We start from the raw sequence: 22,125 nt of genomic DNA, 5'->3' as shown, positions 1-22,125 counted from the left end.
AGCAAGCGGGGAAAACACCCCAAAGCCTATGAGCAGTGTTTAACCATGCGCAACTTGCTCCTTATCATATAGCAACTAGATTACTACCCATTATATGCTACTTGTTGTTAGGCATTACCCTCAGTTGAGTTTATCTCATATTCCTTAGGATATAAAAATCCCAGGAAGGTTTAGTTTTGTAATAAGATTCAAATGGGGTTTGGTTTAGAGATGATAATATAGTATATATAAATATATTATTCTTTTGTATAAATGTGACAAATTTTTTTGCAAATACATTCATTATAATGAGAAAGGTGAGAAAATACTAAATGTTTCCTTGTTTGAAGATTGGTGTATCTATTAAGGCATCATTTTGAGAGCAACTTAGCTTGGTATGCTAATTGAAGAATCTCTAAGGGTTGATCTTGGTGAAGATAGGAAAGGCTTCGGCGGAATTTGCAAGGAATGAAGGCTCCCTTCCAAAATCTCCACAACTCTACTCATTGTCGGCCGTTCTGAAGGATTAGTTTGTATGCACCACAAGCTCACTATTATCATCTTCCTTACAATTTCTTTATCCTCTTCATGGGAAATGCCATGCAATCCAAGTTCTTCATCTTCTTCCAAACGCCTGTAAATCCATTGGGGAAAATATGATTCACTGCTATTATCTACTTAAATATTGTTTTTTTGTCTTCCTCTAGTAATTTCTAAAATCATCATTTCATACCTATAAACATCTGACTTGTGAGAGATTACGCCAAAGTTTTTAGAAAATACTTCTAGAGTAATATAACCAACAGTCCCTCGTGCACCTGTCATTGATACAATACTTTCTTTCTTGGGGCAAATTTTAGCGAGACCAAAATCAGATATCTTGGGACAAAAGTCTTCATCCAGGAGAATATTATGAAGCTTTATGTCAAAGTGTAAAATTTGTGTGTTGCAACCGCGGTGTAAGTACTCTAATCCTCGAGCTACACCTACTATGATTTGGTACAATGTTTCCCACTTCAATGACCCTTTTTCATGTATGAACTTCTCAAGTGATCCATTGGACATAAACTTGAAGATAAGAGTTCTGTTTTTACCCTCAAAACAAAAGCCTAAAAGAGTGACTATATTGACATGGGAAGTCCTACTAATACTAGCAATCTCATTAATAAATTCTTCACCATCACCTTTAGACTCAATTAATACCTTGATTGCCACACAACTACCATCAAATAGCTTACCTTTATAAACATCTCCATACCCACCTTGGCCCAGTTTATGTTTGAATGAATGGGTCATTTTCTTAATATCTGAAAAACTATACCTTTTAGGAGCAAGGGATCCACAGTTCCTTAAAAAAGCCTCAATGTTTTGGTAATCCTTACTTTTCTTGTTTCCAAAGAGCACGGAATGAGGCCGTGACAGCTTTCTAAGGAAGAAAACAGCCAGAACCATCAATATGGCGGTTCCAGATATAGCTGCAATTAATCGCAGAAAGGAGTCATCAGAATGTAAAGATGACAAGCAAATATCTAACCTATATATATTCCAATATCAAAACAGGAAAAAAAACTATATTGCCCTCTGTCATGTTTCTTTTTGTTTTAAAACTAGGAGTTGAAGCAAAAAGAATTAGAAGAAAATTTACTCCCTAAGATATATGGTTGAGAGGTATCTTACAAAGTCCTATGCTTAGCTTCCATCCTGATTTCCCATCGCCTGCAACAAGTTAGAGATAAAATGGTATAAGCTTCCTGGAAGACTTGGAGAAGCAAAGAATAATAAGCAGAGAATATATTCAAATGAATTCTCTGTAAGATTTTGACTGTAATTTGAGTGTATTCTTGTTCTTTCTGTCACAGAACATTTAAACTTTCCCTTGCCATCAGTTTGGCATAGCCCTCCAGCATTAATACAAGCATAACATTCACCTGTTCCATTCAACTCCAAAGCGAATTCAACCATACAAAAATCAGAATATTCAACACGTTTGATTCTTAATCACCTGGAAGTCAATGTGTGCACTGAGATGGAGACGGTGACAAAGTATAACTGTGTAAAAAGCTGTACGTTATGCTCTCTCGGGCCACTCCCACGCAAAACCTTACCTGAAGAGTAAAACTTTCTCTCACACTTATATACTCACATCCAATTCCATTCCCAACCCAGGGAATCCTCCCTAATCACACATCCCATACACCACAATCACCAGCCCAAGACTATCAAACTTGAATTCAGGTGCCCCATGTGGAGAAGAGATGATGAAGCCTGATCTCAATTAGGCCTCCAAATATGGGAAAAGTTTGAGAAATACATGGACATGGATCAGAAACCTCCCTTTACAAGAGATTGTTCTTTTAACAATGCACTCTAATACCATTTGCTGGGTTCTCACAAAGTATTATTGGATATCTCTCACCCCATAAGCTAGCTAAAGGTTTTAAACCCACACCCAGTTCCATTCCTAACCAATATGGATTCCTAACAAAAGCTACTAAAAACAGTAGGTAAAACCTGAAACTGGAGATGTATCTAACCAGCCCCAGTAGTGCCCCAGTGGTCCAATGTTATTTGTGATACCTGTTCTTTCGGTGACAAAACAATTAAACTTTCCATGGAGATCAGTTTGGCACTGGCCTCCCGCTAGATGACAATCATAATCATTTTTTTGGCTACGCCCACTTTCAGGGCAAATCGACTGGCAGACAATTCACTAATTCAATACTTTTTTGTGTTTTAATGACCAAAAAGGAAGAACCCTATCTGAGTTCTTCCTTTCAACCTTGAGTCTAGTGAATGGTTCTATAACCAGTGAACTATATAATTGATAAGTTTCATCTTGTTTTTGTGACAGCAGATCTCAAACCTAAACCTTAATAAAATCTAACTAGAGTTTTTACATTTTAAGCAGTCAAACTACCCTCTGGGGCAACTAATAATAATTTTTACCAGTCCTTGTGGCTCTTCAATCATTTCTTTCTCTAAATTGAAGTTCAATTGCGTATCCCGTGAAACACGCCAGTTGACTTGGAAATTGTACCCGGAAGTTCCTGTAGAAAGAGACTTAAAAGAAGTGCAGTGGGCAATCCAGTCCCCGATAACTTCATCATGACTTCTCCAACTTATTAGTCACGTCTAGACTAAGGCTAGCTGGAGAGAAAAATATAAGTCTCTGCTGAAGGGAAAAACAAAATTACAAGTTGTTAATGACAGAGACAAGGATTCTCTATTAAACGGTCCACAAATTTGGATAAGTTTTATGTGGTTCTTGTCTTGTAGCCATGACTGGTTATCTGAATTCAGGAAATATAGATTCAAAAGATGAATGGAGGAATGAGGTACCATTTTCGGTACTTCAGCTGGTAAACCGCCTTCAATGGACTTTTATCTTCTAGAACTTCTCAAGAGATCCATTGGGCACAAAGTCATAGACCAGAGCTATTCTACAACCCTCCCAACAGAAACACAAAAAAGTGACGATGTTGCCATGGGAAGCCTATTGATGTTGGCCACCTCATTACTAAATTCTTCATCATTACCTTTTGGATTCAGTTAAGAGCTTTAGCGACATAACAACCATCAGATTTCCTGCCTTTGTAAACACATCCATACCCCCCCTTGACCTAGTTTATGTTGGTATCATGCCAATATATTTTACCATGTTTTATTGATATGAGGTTTGCTTAAAAATGTTACATATATCATACTTTATCTACATGAGATTTGCCTAAAGGTATTGTATTTACCTCTATATGTGACTCAACCACTGTTACATTTATAATGTGTTGCCGATGGGAAATTTAGCAATGAATGTTACAAATGAATGTTACAAGATCATAAAAGGAACAGAAAAATTAGAACTGTAAAGGTTGTGACATTCTAAGTTTCCTTTGAGAGTTTTTTCAGGCTCAGCTGAGGCGACTGGGGCTAATCAAAATCAGAGAAAGGAAGTCAATTTGAGGCATACTATTGAAAAATTAACCTGTAACAACAGTAAACCAATATGTGAAAGTTTTTAGTTCCTGTCATTTGCCATACCTGACCTAGCATCCCGACATTTAAATTCTCCACTGTTGTCAAATCGGCATGTGCCTCCTCTATGATGACATTCACGACATTCACTGGTTACATTCACTTGAAGTTGGAACCAACCGGTGAACAAATTCGAGAAGTGAAGACCCTTTCCATTCTTGTTGCTTCGGAACTGAATAAGTGAGCAATTTTGCGGAGGAGCTGATGATCCATCAGGTTTTATTCCATTGTAGTAGACAATTGAGTCTCTGGAGCCATTACAGAGAGAAGCAAAATTTAATCCGACGGTGTAAGGCTTTCCGGGACAGCTGAAAAGGATTTGATTTTGGGGTTTCACTTCAAAGGAGAGAAAGTTAGAGCTGGGAATGGTGAGATTTTGCAAGTAATCAACACAGCTTTTGCTTCCCAATTGAGGGTTTTTAAATTTTCCAGGATGACTAAGAGTAAGCGTATTATCCTTGGAGATGCTTAGAACTTGAAACTCTGGCCCATTTTCCTCCAGTTGAATCCTCTGAACTTGTTCTTTGCAGCCCTTCACTGTCAAAAATCCACACTGAGGGAAAGGTTCATTGGAGAAAGGGAAGCCTATACGGTCGAGAATTCTACAGACGAACGATTGACATTTGGGGCTGGAACCATTTTCTTCCTGAGCCAAAGAAAAAAGTACCAGATGAGAGAAAGAGAAGAAGAGCACAAGATAAGACACACCGGACATTCTAACAACTAAATAAGAACTCTTTGAAAAAATAAACCTTAAATTGAATGCTTTATACTGCTCCATTTTTTACTTCGGTGTACTTTCACTCTGAATTATCATCATACACGCAGTTGACTTAGAAAGTAGAGAACTTTTGGTCTTCCAATGGCTGAAAATATACTAAAAAGACAATCTCTATATCTTATTTTTATTACCTACAACTCATATGTAATAACCGTAGGGATAGTTTGAGGGACAGAATCTTGCTATTCTAAGCATGAGAGTAAGAACATTTCAAGTTAATCCAAAGTTTTTTCAGAAGTGATGAAAAGCTCATCGCCTGATTTAATCCGAGTTGAATTGGTTGGAGAGCAGTTTTTTTACAGAATCGGGGCGCCAAAGCCTAAAAGAGCAATAGTTTTGCCAAGTGAGGCTAAGGGTGCCCCTGGAATCTTCACTATTTTCAGAAGAAAATTCTGATCGAATCAATCAAGCATTTGCTTAGTTTTTATGAATATATATGCACGCCCGGCTGGAGGAAATTTTTGTAGAAATTAACATTGAGCCATATATATACTGTGTAAAACAACACATGTATAGATTTTATTCAATGCATAATGGCTAACCCTATACCCAAATCAAATGGCTATCAACCGGTGATTTTATTATTGTAGCACAATCACAAACATTGATAAAATTTATATTTCTCCATCCCAGAACTCCTCGATGGATTTGTAAGGACCTTGCTCCGATACTGCAAATTCAGAAGTATTTCCTCGGCTCTGTGGGATTTGTTCGATCTTGTCCAGCTCTTCTTGACTTAATCTCCAATTAAATATATCGAGATTCTCCTTCATTCTGTCTTGGTCGAAGCTCTTCACAAGTACACTTACTCTTTGTTCGTAAACCCATCGGAGACAAATCTTCACACGCACCAAAATAACCCTCAGTTAATAAGTTATATATATGTGAACAGCTTTATCTAATCAACAAAGACTTGGAGATTGGGGTGAGACTGAGTTTATGATGTCCAGTTTGAACTGGTGCACAATTTAATTTGAGAGTTGTCAATGATGTGAATAATATCATTTGAAGGTTGAACAATATCTACAACAGCATGAACAATATTACTAGATGGATCAAATGAGTTGATCACGATTTGAAGTATATTTTGTGCAACAGCCCTTTGTATCTGACAGAAAAAGATCTCATGATCCTGAATCGGTCCTAAGAAGAGTGCTACAAGATCTTGTGCATTGGAACCCATGGTTAGGGACCTAAATGCATTAGTATGGAACATTTTCTTTTCCAAGTGAAATCTCTAACTTGAAATTAGTTTGTTTGAGTAGAATTATAGATTTAAACCAAACCAACTCAAATATGCTCTATTTTACAACTTAGCTCTTTCTATAATGCTATCATGTGAATGTGGCTCACCATCAAATATGTTATAAATTAAGTAAATTATCCTAACTCCTCTTATATTGAAAATGTAACACCATGTGGAAAAAATGTTAGGTATGTATCTTGCTTGAAGATAATAATAGAAGATTGATTAAATAATATATAAACTTTGACATTGTTATACGTATTTTGAGTTGCAAAACAGATAATATTTTTAACAGTAGATCAACTTTACTTCCCTACCCCGTAATCAGATTTTGAAAATTTTGAAGCCAATAAAAAGTGATGTATCAATTCTCTCTCATAATTTTCCTTTTTATTATAAGGTCAGTAAGGTTTAATATGCAAAGATATCATCACATCTTCTATAAAATTAACCAATAAATCCAAATTTGATCATCCGAAAGACTAATTATGTACCTGAGCCCCTGACTTCCCCTACTTGGGCTCATTTGAGTTAAACATCTTCTTGGTATTGAAAACTCACATCTTCTATAAAATTAACTCAAATTTGACTCATTTGAGTTAAACATAAAACTAAGCCCGAACAAGCTCAGCACAGATCCACTTCTGGTGTATGTGCTCAGCCAATGACTCGTAAAGCTTTCCAACTCCTTTCCCATTGAAAGGCTTGGACTCATTAGAAACAATGGACGTCAATTAAGTTGCCTTCTTCGACATATTTGAGACAGGCGTTGAAACGTGTAGGAAATTGGTGAAGAGGGCACAACTTGCACTCCAGAAAGAAATCCATTCAAGTAGGATCCACTGAACTCAACCAAGCTAAAATAATAAAACTGCTACAATTTCATCCAATCAAAACCAAGCTTACAATTACAAGTAGGCTATGTTTGATGCTTCTACTATGTCCATATTGAAGTGAGATATAGGACTAGTCTCTTTGGAATTTATTGGTTTGATGATTATGAAACTTTAACTTACTAGTTAACAGTTATCCGATTATTATGCCCAAGATTTACCCTTCCAAAAGATACAGACGAAATCTCCGTTATCAAAATAATAATAATAATAAGTCTTTGTTTATTAAAATTGAAATTTAAGTCATTAATTGTTATGACGTTAGAGACCAACACAATTAAAAATTAAAATTGATTTTAATATTTCAATGTAATGATTTTTCTTGATTGAGTTTGAATTTTAAATATGAGATATTGCAAATAAGGGGCAAAGATAAAAGTCCATTGAAGGTCGAATACCAGTTAAAGTGGCAAACACTACATGATTCCTCCGCTCTCACCACAAATTGTCTTGAAAATTCATCTTCTGAATCCACACTTCAGAATTCAGATAGCTCCTTACAGAAATCTAGTCACCATTATACTAAAAGAACCACATAAAACTTCTCCAAATTTGTGAGCCATTTAATAAAGAATCTTTATGGCTATTATTAACAATCTGCACGACAATTTCCTATTCTTTTTTCTAATTCAACATAGACTTACCTCTTTCTTTCTAGCTGACCTTAGTCTAGACGTGACAAATAAGTCGGCGAAGACATGTTCAAGCTATTATCATGGATTGGATGTTATAGGTTGTAATCAGAGCTAATAATTTTCACTACGATCCGTTAACATGATAAAAAAATAGGGTTAGGGTTCAGTTTTTTTAATACGAAATTTATTTTAGGTCAATCCAATATTATTCAAAATTAAATATGGTAGTATTACGTTTCACACAAAAGTAATCCGACACACTCTGAATCAACTCGAATATTTTGAAAAAATATTACTTTAATAGAATTTGTTAGAGTTAATTATAAAAATATTAAAAGAAATATTAACAGCAGTTAAAATTTTTATAAATTGTATATAATTGTATATTTATATAATTATAATTACTTATATCATTTTTTATTTTTACTTAAATATTTTACTTTATTATTAAATATTAAGAATCTGATTTGCTTAATCAAACTATTTATGTATTTTAAAGGTTTTATTATATAATTTTAAACCCTTTGTAAACAAAATAAAATGTTATATTGTGTGTTTTATTAACAGTAGGTTAGGATAATTTGATGAAGAAATTAAAACGGTAAATACACTTTGAAGAGTGAAAAGAATAGATAAATTTATATCAGTTTGGATCAGATCAGATCGAATCAATTCTAATATTTAAGAGTTGGGTTAATATTAAAAAAATTTGATATGATTCTAATTTAAATCATGTTAGAGTTAAAGGTACATAAAATCTGAACTGATATGATATAAATATGACCTTATGATAAGAACTACCAGATCTAATTGTAATGAGTCAAATTGTTCAGCAAAGGTGGCAATTATAAAACAATAAATTTATTAATTTCAACAATTAGGAATTTATACAAAACCAGAATCGCACACTTGCTCACAACACTCACTCAACAGTTACACTACAAGAATTTCCAAGTCAACTGGCGTGTTTCAAGGGATAAGCAATTGAACTTCAATTTAGAGAAAGAAATCATTAGAGAGCTACAAAAAGGGCTGGTAAAAATTATTATTAGTTGTGAGTTGTGTAGCTGTTCTAGCTTTTGCTTTTGTTGCCAAACTTAGAAATTTGGAATGTCTCCTGTCTCTTATATATTGTTTTTTGCTATCTCTAATATTTTTCTTTTATCCTTGTCTCAAGAAGAAAAGAGATTTTATCCAGGTTGTCCAAGTTTCTCTTGTGGTTCACTTGGCACAATCGGCTTTCCCTTCTCCAATCGAACGCATCCGGAGTGTGGGCTATGCAAAGTAGATGACTGCGACAAACCATTTCAAAGGATTCAACTAGGGAAGCAAGGGCCATGGTTTTATGCTTCAACCATCTCTATGGATAATACAGTTGTGCTTCATTACCAAAATCCCTTGGGCAGCTGTACATGCGGATCCATTAATTTGAGCCTTCCCATCTCTGCTTTTCTGTCTTATGAAATACGCCGCCACCCAACCATTTTCAAATGCCCTCTTAATTATAGTTTCCATACAAATGAGGCCGTCGTCTGCAATAATTCGATAGTCTTATTTCTCCACTACCCCTCAGGGTTCAAATTGCCGAGTTCTCTATCTCAATGTTCACGAATTCCCTTCCTGGTCAATAAGACACAAAAAAGTGTTGAATTATTCAACTTGTCTTCCGTTCGTTTTGCCCTGAAAGTGAACGTAACAAAAGAATGTTATGACTGTTATCTAGCAGGAGGCCAATGCCAAACTGACCGCCATGGAAAGTTTGATTGTTCTATCACGAAAAGAACAGGTACCACAAATTATAATAACTACTGGAGCTGGTTGCGTACATCTCTAGTTGCAGGTTTTACCTATTGTTTTCAGTAGCTTTTGTTAGGAATCAATGTTGATTAGGAATGGAATTGATGTGGGTTATAACCTTCAGGGGTGGGAGATGTCCAATAACACTTTATGCGACCCTAACAAGTGGTATTAAAACCTAATGTTAAAAAAACAATCTCTTGTAAAGGGAGGTTTCCTATCCATGTTCGTGTAGTTCAAAACTTTTCCCATTTTCGGAGGCCCAATTGAGAAGAGGTTTTATCATCTTTACTCCCCATAGGGCATCTAATCTCTGGTTTGATGGTGGTGGTTGTGGGGTATGGGATGTGTGATTAGGGAGGTTTTGTGAAAAATCCCATATTGTTGGAAATAGAAAAACTTTGCCCATCTCCGGAGGCCAGTTGAGAAGAGGTTTTGCAATCGTAACTCTTAGAAATCCCACATTAATTTGAAATAGAATTAGGTGTGAGTGCGAGTACTCAAATTAAAATAAAAAATGTTACAAAGAATTAATTTGAATATATTCTCTGCTTATTATTCTTTGCTTCTCCTAGTCTTCCAAGAAGCTTATACCATTTTATCTCTAACTTGTTGCAGGCGATGGGAAATCAGGATGGAAGCTAATCATAGGACTTTGTAAGATACCTCTCAACCATATACCTTAGAAAATATATTTTCTTCTTATTCTTTTTGCTTCAACTCCTAGTTTTACAGCAAAAAGAAAAATGACAGAGGGCAATATAGTATTGTTTTCTCTTTTGATATTAGAAGATCTATATACATATAGGTTAGATATTTGCTTGCCATCTTTACGTTATGATGACACCTTTCTGCGATTAATTGCAGCTATATCTGGAACTGCCATATTGATGGTCCTAGCTTTTCGCTTCTCTAGAAAGCTTTCACAGCCTCATTACGTGCTCTTTGGAAACAAGAAAAGTAAGGATTTTAAAAACATTGAGGCATTTTTAAGGAACCACGGGTCCCTTGCTCCTAAAAGATATGGTTATGCGGATATTAAGAAAATGACCAATTCATTCAGACATAAACTAGGCCAAGGAGGGTATGGAGTTGTTTATAAAGGTAAGCTATTTGATGGTTGTTGCGTGGCAGTCAAGGTCTTAACTGAGTCTAAAGGTAATGGTGAAGAGTTTATAAATGAGCTTGCTAGCATTAGTAGGACTTCCCATATCAACATAGTTACTTTTTTAGGTTTTTGTTTTGAGGGTCGAAAAAGAACTCTCATCTATGAGTTTATGTCCAATGGATCACTCGAAAAGTTCATGCACGAAAAAGATCCATTGAAGTGGGAAACATTGTACCAAATTGCAATAGACATAGCTCGAGGATTAGAGTATTTACACCGTGGTTGCAATACACGAATTTTGCACTTTGACATAAAGCCTCATAACATTCTCCTAGATGAAGATTTTTATCCCAAGATATCTGATTTTGGTCTTGCTAAAATTTGCCCCAAGAAAAAGAGTATGGTATCAATGACAGGTGCACGAGGGACAATTGGTTACATTGCTCCCGAAGTATTTTCTAGGAACTTTAGAGTTATCTCTCATAAGTCAGATGTTTATAGCTATAGAATGATGGTTTTAGACATTACTGGAGGAAGACATAACAACAATGTTCAAGTTCATAATAACAGTGAATTATATTTTCCGCAATGGATTTACAATCGTCTAGAAGAAGATGAAGAACTTGGATTGCATGGCAGTTCCAATGAAGATGATAAAGAAAGTGTAAGGAAGATGATAATAGTGAGTTTATGGTGCATACAAACTAATCCTTCAGAACGACCAACAATGAGTAGAGTTGTGGAGATGTTGGAAGGAAGCCTCCATTCCTTGCCAATTCCACCAAAGCCTTTCCTATATTCACCAAGATCAGACCCAAGAGATTCTTCAATTAGCCTACCAAGCTAAGTAGCTCTTAAAATGAAGCCTTATTGGAGATGCATATCTTCAAACTAGGAAACATTACTACATTTTCAAATTCATATCTCATAGGGTAAGACTGTCACTTGCTCTGTATGGTGAAAATATTTATATATTGATCTTGATCGAAACTTCAGCTTTTTTCTTACTTTATTCTAATATATGCTCTTTTCATAGGCACTAAAATGTAACTGAACACGCTAAGAAAACTACATATTAATGTGAAGAATGGATTATCTGAGATCAGTAAAGCAAGTAATCACACAATAAAGAAAAAAACAAGTATGATTTATCATAGTTCACCTAAAACCAAGTTACGTCTAACAAAGTTGATATTATTTAGGATTTTCTCATCTATCTCATCACAATAAATGTGCAAAATTACATTCATGCAAAAGAATAATATATTTATATGTATCATCCCTAAGCCATTGAAGCTTTTAGACCACTGAAGCTATTTTCAAATTTGTTGATTAATCTGCACAGCAATTTATGTCCACTATGTTTCTAATCTTATTTTACTCAGCAAAGACTTACCTTTACTTGATTTCCAAATCAACTGACGTGTTTCAAAGGATGAGCTGTTGAACTTCAATATTTTCTTAAGACCAAGACTTTGGGGCAGAGCCCAATGATCAAGTCGGTAAACTCCAGATGGACTAGTCCAGTAATCCACTACCATTCAGGCATATTAGACACGATCTGAGCATGGATTATGCATTGTAGATGACTATGACAAACCAATTCAGAAGATTCAACTAGGGAAGCTTGGCCATGGTTTTATATTTTAACAATCTTTCGGGATAAAATAGTTGGTCTTCATTGGCAAAACTGCCTCCAAGCTTGCATCTTATTCCCACAAAATGGCAGCCAATTTTAACCTACTTGTAAGCTTGGTTTTCATTGATTGGATTAAATTCTGGCAATTTTGTTTTATTTTAGATTGGTTGGGTTCAGTGGGCCCTCTTCACCAAAATTTCCTACACGTTTCAACACCTGTCTCAGATAAGTCGAATAAGGCAGCTTAATTGACGTCCATTGTTTTTAATGAGTCAAAGCCTTTCACTCGGAAAGGACTTTGGGGAAGTTTGCCAGTTATTGGCTGAACATGAATACTAAGAATGGGTTTAAATCGAGTTTATCTAACATATGTATTTAGCTTAAATAAATTAAATTTGAATTAAAGTTATTTGAGTTGAGCTGAAGTAGTGTTTATAAAATTGAATCGAATTGATCAATTTGATCAACTAAATTATAAATCAGTCTATAATTTACTTCTATTTTACAATCTAATCCACACTATATATAAATATTGACTTGTTTAAAATTTGATCAAACTTGATAAACCCGTTAAACTTAAAAAATTATTAAAAACTAATAAAATCGGGTTTAAATGATACTACATAATTTTTACCTTATTAAAACTTAAAAAAGTTATAATTTATAAAATTTTAATTGAGTTAATGATAAATTTTATAATTTATTTTTTCGATTTATGCAATAAAGTATCGATTGTTTAATTAATATATTTGAAATTATATTTTATATGTTTTATGTTTTAAAAATATGTTAAAAGTTGGATATTATTTAAGAAATATATAATAATTTAATAATAAATTAAACTGATTAAAATATAAATTAACAAGATAACCAATTCGACCATTGATCAACTTTTAAAACATTGCCAAAAAGTTATGATTAGATTCATTTTTTTGATTAATTTTTTTTATTTTTGACGATTTTTTTTTTTGGAGTTTTTAAAAAATGATATATACATTAAATTAAATAATTTAATAATTTGATCTTGATAGGATGTTGATTAATCTTTGAACCTAAACCCGTCACTTAGAGATTCCACGTACTTTGTCATTCAAATGTCCAGTCTTACTTTTGTCCAACAAAATTATTTGCACTAAATGTCCCTTCTAATCTTACTTTTTTCCAACAAAATTTTTTGCGCTAAAAATATCTTGTCACTCATGTCCTTTGGCCGACCTTATCTTTTAGAGGAGAGAGATAGAAGCCACACCACACAAATTGCAGTAGTTCTAGTAACTATCCAGGGAAATATATCTTCAAAATGGTGAACGTTCCGGTTGCAACCTTGCCCTCCAATGGCAAAACTATTCCTCTTGTAGGCTTCGGCACAGCTGAATATCCATTCAACTCAACTGGCTCCGTGAAAGAGTCAACTCTCCACGCAATTAAACTCGGCTATAGACATTTTGATACGGCTGCACTTTACCTCTGCGAGCAGGCTTTTGGAGAAGCTATTGCCGAAGCTTTACACCTTGGCCTCATCAAATCTCGCAATGAGCTTTTCATCACTTCCAAGCTTTGGCTCAGCAATGCTCACGCCCACCTTGTCATCCCTGCCCTACAAACCACCCTCAAGTAATGTAGCCGAACGATATTCGAAGTTAAATATTTTATAACATTTAAGGAAATTCTTCTAATGAATATTTTGTAGAATACAGGAATCTTGGATTGGAGTACCTTGATCTCTATCTCATTCATTATCCGTTAAGCTTGAGACCAGGGTCAGATTCTAGCCTTTTATTGAAGAAAGAGGACATTATGAAAATGGACTTTGAGTCTGTTTGGGGGGCCATGGAGGAATGTCAAAAGCTTGGTCTTACCAAATCCATAGGAGTCAGTAACTTTTCTTGCAAGAAGCTTGAGGAGTTACTTGCCATTGCCAAGATCCCTCCTGCGGTCAATCAAGTTTGTCAAATCTTCAACAAAATTTAATATTTATATGTTTTTCATATCGATATATATTGAGTATATCATAAGTTTTTTGTTCCCTTGAAAGGTGGAGTTGAATCCAGTTTGGCGACAGAAGAAGCTGAGGAAGTTTTGTGAGGAAAAGGGCATCCATATAACAGCTTATTCGCCATTAGGAGCCAAAGGAGCAGTGTGGGGAACCAACCGAGTCATGGATTCTGAAGTTCTCCAAGAGATTGCGAAAGCCAGGGGGAAGTCTGTCGCTCAGGTACATAATTACTTTTTCGGATCAACTTGGATTTACTAGTTAAACCTTACCGATCTTATGATGAAAATCAAAATTACGAGATTGACCCCTTATTAGCTTCAAATTTTCAAAATCCGACTGCGTAGGAAGTGAAATCAAACCGCTATTAAAATAGGCTAAAGGACTTTTTCCCACCGAAGTTTACATATTTTATCAAAGGCCAAACGACTATTTCCCACCCAAGGTATGCTGTAATGACGAGTTTCCACCCTTTAACTATGGAAACACCAAACACCCACCCATGGCCGGTTAGATTTAACCAAACCCTAACGGTGGTAAATTTAATTGCATTTCCCCCCCTAAAAGTTTAAAAACTAACATTTTTTCCCTAAGCTAAGTTTGAAAATATTGTATTTCCCCCCCTAGGGTTTATTTCCAAACCCTTCCAATTTCCAAACCCTTTTCCGTCGCTTTCTCCGGCGCCATCACCGGCCGTCTTCCCCTCCCGACGGTTTCTCTTCCACCGACGGCGCCTCTCAACTCGACCTCAACGTATCCGACGCAGAGATAAGCCGTCTGGGAAGAGAAATCGTCTTCCCAGACGACGAAGACGAGATCGATCGATCTCGTCTTCGTCGTCTGGGAAGACGATTGTCTTCCCAGATGAAGACGACTCGTCTTCCCAGAGGACGACGAGTCGTCTCGTCGTCTCGTCTTCGTCTGGGAAGACGTCGTCTTCCCAGACGACGACGACGACTGGGAAGACGAAGAACTTCGTCTTCCCCGACGAAGTTCTTCGTCTTCCACAGCTTCTCCGACTCCGATTGGAAGTCCAAATGGGAGGAAAGAGTTCTCTGGAAGGTGAGGATGCTTCGGGAGGGAGAGACCGTCGGCAGTGGAGCCGGAGACCGTCGGCAATGCTTCGGGAGGGTGAAACTGCGATTTTTGAAAACTTAGGCTGGGGGGGGAATTTTAGTTTTTAAAGTTTAGGGGGGCAAAATATATTCTATTTTAGTTTATTTTTAATATTCTAGAGAAAATAACAATTTTACCCTTGTCACCGTTAGGGTTTGGTTAAATCTAACCGGCCATGGGTGGGTGTTTGGTGTTTTCATAGTTAAAGGGTGGAAACTCGTCATTACAGCATACCTTGGGTGGGAAATAGTCGTTTGGCCTTTATCAAACTTTCATCTGTTAATTGACAGTTAACTTTCACACTTCCTGTTAGTAAAAAGGGTATTTAAGTAAAAATGCCCTTTTATCTTTTGTTTACTCTTCAAACTATTGGTAGCTGCCACGGGACTTTCTTCAAACACGTGCTGTGCATAGGTTCAACCAACTTCCCCGGCTTCCAGCCAAAATTCAAATACAAAATACACAATACTCCAAAACCTCCACAAAACAAAACAACTACACTGCTTCCGATCAACCCACATCACAAACTCAACCCACAAAAATCACCAAGTGCAGCAACAAGAAACGCGCAGAAGAGAAAGGCGGAGATGACGCGATGAACAAACCGGTGATGAGAAAGTTTCGGCGATGGTAGATGACGGTGAAGATGGGACGACGGACCACCGGCGATGGCAGAACGTGCAAGAGTAGTGGCGCACAGTGAAGACGCGGGGGATTTGCAAAGAAAACCACGAGAGGAGCAAGCTTTCTGGGGAAGGGAATGACAGATTTAGATTGCAGAAGTTAGACGAAAAAGGGCCGCCGGCGAATTGCATCCGGAATTCGGCAGAGGCACCGGCAGATGCTGGATGAAAACCAATGATTTCAACTAAGAGAAAACCATTCCATCTGGAAATCGGTAACCTCTAATACTTTTAGATCTAAGATGTATGAAAAAATTCTGAGCCTGGTTGAATCAAATCGATTCCAACTTCCAAGTCCTTTACAACACTGGAAAAAGATTATCAAAAACACAAAGATAAAGGAGTAAAAGCAAAAAATAAAACCCGCAAACTACTGAGTAAACAAACTATTGCCAGTAAAAACGGCATTTTTACTTAAAATACCCTTCATACTAACAGAAACTGTTAAAGTTAACAGAGGAAAGGTAGGATTTTGAGCCTTCAATATCAGTAGTTAGAAATTTGAAAAAGCATCAACCTTTGATGGGAATAAGTCCTTTGGCCATTAAAATATTATCGCTTTACAAATCAAAATATATACAGACAATTTAAGAGTTTTTTTTCTTTATCGACGTAATATTTTATAAAGGGTGTTACATTTTCAATAGAGAAAACATGGTACTTTAATTAATTTATAACAAATTTGATGGTGAGCACATGAAAGCATTATAGAAAGAGCTAAGTTGTAAAATAAGATCAATATTATAAATACTCAATTTGAATATACAAATATATATATAATCATATGTTTCATCACGTGATTGAATATTATTTTATTTTAAATTTAAAATCATCTAATTATATAATAATATATATGAGTATATATTCAGAGTGAGTACATATAGTTTTATTAGTAAAATAAAACATGTAAAGACTATAAACTCCAATAGGGTTGGCTTCTATCTGATCTAACTTGATTTGAATATATAATTTGACCCAAACAAACCAATTTTAAGCTAGAGTTTTAATTTGATAGTTCGGATCAAGAGTAGCTTGTTTATTCATCCAATAATACTATTATTCTTTTTACAATATTATTAAACTCTTTAATAACATCAATCACCTCATTGACTCTTTAGTGACACTGTTTACAAACTTAAACAAGTTTAAGTTCAAAATGAATATTATAGATTCAATTTAAACTCGAATTAACTCTAACTCAACTTTTCTCGAAACTAGTCCACCCTTAACTCCAAACCCTGAGGTCTTTGACTATTAATCAAAGAATGACAACTTTCTCCTTGTAAAATATTGCAGAGAATATTAACGGCCTCCAGTCTCCTAGTCTTTGTCAATTCGTTAAAGTTGTTCACGTATATATATAACTTATTAACTGAGGGTTATTTTGGTGCATGGGAAGATTTGTCTCCGATGGGTTTACGAGCAAGGAGTAAGTGTACTTGTTAAGAGCTTCAACCAAGGGAGAATGAAGGAGAATCTAGATATATTTAATTGGAAATTAAGTCAAGAAGAGCTGGAAAATATTGAACAAATCCCACAGAGCCGAGGAAATCCTGCTGAGTTTACAGTAAGGGAGCAAGGTCCTTACAAATCCATCCAGGAGTTCTGGGATGGAGAAATATAAATTTCATCAATGTTTGTCAATAATAAAATCACCGGTTCATGAAAATTTGATTTAGGTTTAGGGTTTGCCATTATATATCTGCATGAATAAAGTCTGCATGCGTTGTTTTACACAGTATAAGGCTCAATGTTAATTTCTACGAGAATTTTCGCCGTCTGGGCGCCTATATATTCATAAGAACTAAGCAAATGCATAATTGATTCGATCAGAATTCTCTTCTCAAAATTGTGACAATTCCAGGGACACCCTTACCTTCAACAGGCAAATCTATTGCTCCTTTAGGCTTTAGCGCCCCGATTCTGTAAAAGAAACTGCTCTCCAGGCAATTCAACTCCGCTACAGACAGTTCGATAACGCTGCACTTACCTGTGCGAGCAGTCTCTCTGTGGGTGCAGCGATGGCTGAAGCTTTACGCCTTGGCCTCATTAAGTAACACGATGACCTTTTCATCACTTAGAAAAACTTTATTCCAGGAAGGATCCACTTTGGTCAGTGGGTGGGATCCCTGCTCCCTGTTGAGCAAGCGCAGTGCAGGGGGCAGCACCCCAGAGCCCGTAAGCATTATTTTACAACCCGCTACTCCACATTATTGCATGAACAGTGGTTTTAGTATTTCTCTAAAGATAAAGAATCTTCATACAATTTGGTTTAATGATAATGGAGTGTGTGGTCGAGGAATTTAAAGTTTATTGTGATAATTTATTTTTGAGCAATGTTATATGTACCCATTTTTGGTACACAATTCATATACACAGTGATGTGTTATCATGTAATTAGGTGATTCTAAAACATGTGTCATCATATGATAAAGAAACATTCAATCACATGATAACACCTAATCTGTATACATAAATTGTGTATCAAAAATGGGTATATATAGTTTTATTATTTATTTTTTATTATTTCTATTATTTTGATTTATCAAGAAATAAATTATTATAATTTGATATGGCAAATAATATAAAAAGATAAATTAATTATCACTTTTATTTTGCATATTAAAAGATTTACAAATTAATATTGAACTTATGATAATTATACCTTTTTTTTTAAGGTAACAATAATCTCATTTTTAATTAATAAAATGAATAATATAAAAAATATTTTAAAATAATAATAATTAAAGACATTTAAATAAAATAGTAGGATGAAATATTGAATCATGTCTAGGGATGGCAATTTGGGTCTGACTTTAGGGACTCCGACCCTAATGGGAGAGGATTTTCCAATAAAAACGGGAAAAGGGACAGGGACGGGGATGAAAAAAATCCCCACAATAGGGGACGGGCCGGGGATGGGGATACATGTGTCCCCTCCCTGCCCCGCCCGGCCCCTTCCCCTCCCTGCCCCCATCCCCATTTTTATCCCTTTATATTAATATATTTATTTACAATACTAATATATTTTTTATAGTTTTAAATTATTTATGTTTTTCAAATTTATTTAGGTTTTTGTTTTATATATTAAAATAGTTAATAAATTATATTTGTGATATTTGAAATAGTGGATTAATTTTAATTTTACTTAATTATATTATTTAATATATTTATATTGTGTTTAGAAGGTAAAAAAAAAAAATTTCGGGTACAGGAAGGGAATTTTTCCCTGCGGGGATGGAGAGAGGATTTTTCTTTGCGGGGAGAAGACGGGGAATGATTTTCATCCCCGTAACGGGGAGGGGCCGGGGACAAGAATTGATATCTCCTACAGGGACGGGGATTGAGGGGTAATTAATTAAAATAAACAAAATTTTAAGCGTTTATACGTTTTTAGGCCACCCTAGAAAAGTTTTACTAAAATAAGCAAGCCGTATTTTTTTTACCCTTTTTACCCTTATGTTGAAAAACTAAGTAAAAATATTTTTTCTGAGAATGTGCGTCGGTTTATGGTGGTTACGATGGTGGCTAGGGATTTTATACTGAAACCCTAAATATGTTGAATTATTATATAGATGTTTTTGAATGTTTCGAACGCTTAAAATGATGTAGTTTCCATATAAATGGATGTCTGGAAGTGTAGCCATTGATAGACAAAAACGCGTAAATTTACAGTGTCACGCAAACTGCGCAAATTTACAGTGCTGCGCAAATCGCGCAAACACTGTTTACATCACACAAAAGTATATATCATAGTCTGTGAACAGTATTTTTTTCGCGATTTTGCAAGCAGTTTGCGCGATGTGAGTAGTATTTGCGCGGTTTGCGCAACACTGTTCACAGTTTGCGTAACACTGTTCACTTTTTACGCTTTTGTCTCTCAACGGCTACACTTCTAGGCATCCATTAACATCGAAACTACATCATTTTAAGCGTTCGAAACATTCAAAAACATCCATATACATTCGACATATTTAGGGTTTCACTGTAAAATCTCTAGCTACCATCGTAACCGCCATAAACCAACATATATTCTTGAAAAAATATTTTTACTTGGTTTTTCAATATAAGGGTAAAACGGGTAAAAAAAATACGGTTTACTTATTTTGATAAAACTTTTCTAGGGTGGCCTAAAAACGTATAAACGCTTAAAATTTTGCTTATTTTAATTAATTACCTGGGATTGAGATACACCACACCCACACCCCCTCCCCCCACCCGTCATGTCAAATAGCACCTATTATTTCTTTTTAGTGTTTGAGATATTATTGCACAGCTTCTGCATAAGAGAAATGGATTATGTAAAAGATTTAATACATGTGAAAGCTTGCAGTGACGAAATTACTGACGAGAACATTCGATGGAAGAATAAATCAACATATATTACAAATCAATAGAAGAGTTCTAGGATGGAGAAATTTAAGTTCAAGCTATGGCATCTAAATTTCAATATTAAAATAAGGAAATATTTCCTTTTCTGATTCTGACCTCTGCAAACTTAATGAAATAAAATTTTGCCATCTTGATAGCGACAATGGTTTCCTTTGATAATACAATCATAATTTATCACAAAGAATATTTTACTGACTATACTACAAAAGCTGCCGGCAGGTCTTCTGGTGGAGCTAGGAGCCAATAGCTTCATATTTTAGAAGAATCTTCACCCTGCCGCCTAAATGTAGTATTTAAGGACAAAGCAAATGGTTAATCTCCAGAGCTTTCTGGTGAAAGTGGTGACAAATATTCCAGTGGCACCTTTAGCATCAACTGGCAAAATTATTCCTCTTCTAGGCTTTGGCACTGCTGCATTTCCCCCTTAATCAACTGACTCAGTGAAAGAATCTGTTGTCCATGCAATTGAACTTGGCTACAGACATTTTGACACTGCCGAAATCTACCAGAGCGAGCTACCTCTTGGCCAAGCCTTTTCAGAAGCTTTACGCCTTGGCCTCATCAAATCTCGCGATGAGCTTTTCATCACTTCCAAGCTTTGGCTCCACAATGCTCACCGTTACATTGTCGGTAGGGGTGCATTTGGGCAGGGCGAGCTCAAATTAAAATATTACCTTATTAATTTATTTTTTATTATTTATATTATTTTATTCAATTTATAAGTAATAAAAAAACCTGTTAATTTTCTATTACTAATGGTAATATGATAGATAATATAAGAAGTAATATGATTACCATCTCTACCTTAGATATTAAAATATTACCAAATTAATCTTGATTTTATTATAACTATATCTTTATTTATTAATTTTTTTAAAATAAAAATAATTTCATTTTCAATTAATATAACCAATAATATAGAAAATATTTTAAAATAATTATACTCAAAAATATTTAAGTAAAATAATATACTAATATTCTTTTATTACTTTTAATCAAATACAATAATTATTTATACCTACTTATTTTTATAAATTTTTTATCAAATATAATAATAATATATATTTAATAATTCTTAAAATAATTTATTTTCAATGTAATTTTTCATTATCTAAATCAAAACCAACCCCCTCCCCTTACTGTGACATAGAACCCTTGCAATTGTTGGTACTCAAATGGGCCCTGACAAGAATCAATGTGATTTTTCTGGTAAAAGGAAAGATCAAAAGCATTTCTCTTATGTTTTAGCGTAATTTCCAAAAACAAAATTGTGACAGATATGTGTTTAAAATAAACAATATTATCAAACAAACCAATCTTCCGTTCAATGGGTCAGACTGCACAAACAATCAAACCAAAGAAATGCAAATTAAGATTCTATGAGATTCAGGCTGTGAAGTCTACAAATTCCACAAGCCAACGTCATCCATCACATCCACAAAGAAAGAAAAAGGGAAATTATAAAAAATAGCCAAAATTTAGAAAATTGTCTAAAATATTCAGGTTTAAGCAAAAATCCTAGGTTTTGTGAAATGACGAAACTGCCCCCATATATAAACACAGCAAATTTCCTTACTTCCCACGGTTATTTCACTGTACAAATTCAAAGAAAATTCAAAATTTCCCACGGTTATCCCACGATCGACCAAATTTTCGTCGATTTTCTTGCTTTCCGACAACCGCAAATGGCAAAGAAGGTTAGTATATCTCCTGTAATCTTGTTTGAATCAAGTTATTGCTCATATTATTGAGATTTGATTGAGATTTTGAGATTTGAAATTTTAGGGTTTCTATTTGAACAATGCTTAAAATGTTTTGATTTTTGGTTGTTTTC

At 35.0% G+C, this 22,125-nt stretch overlaps 4 protein-coding genes across 8 annotated transcripts; 2 read left to right on the top strand and 2 right to left on the bottom strand.

Annotated features, from left to right (window-relative positions):
- Positions 1 to 262: 262 nt before the first annotated feature.
- LOC123214527 (PR5-like receptor kinase) lies at positions 263 to 1,972 on the bottom strand. The gene is made up of 3 exons (XM_044634343.1): positions 1,657 to 1,972; positions 713 to 1,454; positions 263 to 613 (listed from the first exon to the last, which is right to left on the bottom strand). Exons 2-3 carry the CDS (start codon positions 1,429 to 1,431, stop codon positions 367 to 369), a joined length of 966 nt encoding a protein of 321 aa, XP_044490278.1. The 5' UTR covers positions 1,432 to 1,454; positions 1,657 to 1,972; the 3' UTR covers positions 263 to 366.
- Positions 1,833 to 4,723, bottom strand: LOC123213596. Its single transcript, XM_044633070.1, has 3 exons — positions 4,015 to 4,723; positions 2,085 to 2,155; positions 1,833 to 1,907 (listed from the first exon to the last, which is right to left on the bottom strand). The coding sequence occupies exons 1-3, from the start codon at positions 4,721 to 4,723 to the stop codon at positions 1,833 to 1,835; spliced, it is 855 nt and encodes a 284-aa protein (XP_044489005.1).
- A 5,383-nt stretch (positions 4,724 to 10,106) lies between these two features.
- On the top strand, positions 10,107 to 11,458 carry LOC123213594 (PR5-like receptor kinase). Its single transcript, XM_044633068.1, has one exon. The coding sequence runs from the start codon at positions 10,107 to 10,109 to the stop codon at positions 11,313 to 11,315; it is 1,209 nt and encodes a 402-aa protein (XP_044489003.1). The 3' UTR covers positions 11,316 to 11,458.
- A 1,825-nt stretch (positions 11,459 to 13,283) lies between these two features.
- On the top strand, positions 13,284 to 17,676 carry LOC123212945 (non-functional NADPH-dependent codeinone reductase 2-like). 5 transcript variants are annotated; one of them, XR_006501635.1, is made up of 5 exons: positions 13,284 to 13,721; positions 13,805 to 14,051; positions 14,143 to 14,322; positions 15,593 to 16,114; positions 17,299 to 17,435. XR_006501635.1 is itself a non-coding variant. In XM_044632198.1 (4 exons), exons 1-4 carry the CDS (start codon positions 13,408 to 13,410, stop codon positions 15,848 to 15,850), a joined length of 999 nt encoding a protein of 332 aa, XP_044488133.1. In that variant the 5' UTR covers positions 13,284 to 13,407; the 3' UTR covers positions 15,851 to 16,193. The 5 variants fall into 5 exon arrangements, 4 of the variants coding, with proteins under 4 accessions (XP_044488133.1, XP_044488135.1, XP_044488134.1 ...); XM_044632198.1 differs by lacking the exon at positions 17,299 to 17,435 and having other exon boundaries at positions 15,593 to 16,193; XM_044632200.1 differs by lacking the exon at positions 15,593 to 16,114 and having other exon boundaries at positions 13,285 to 13,721; positions 17,196 to 17,435.
- Positions 17,677 to 22,125: the final 4,449 nt, after the last annotated feature.

The sequence above is a fragment of the Mangifera indica genome, chromosome 4 (assembly GCF_011075055.1).
Source record: "Mangifera indica cultivar Alphonso chromosome 4, CATAS_Mindica_2.1, whole genome shotgun sequence".
NCBI classification, from domain to species: Eukaryota; Viridiplantae; Streptophyta; class Magnoliopsida; order Sapindales; family Anacardiaceae; genus Mangifera; species Mangifera indica.
The sequence above is the reverse complement of the archived record's forward strand: the minus strand, read 5'-3'. Positions and strand labels throughout refer to the sequence as shown.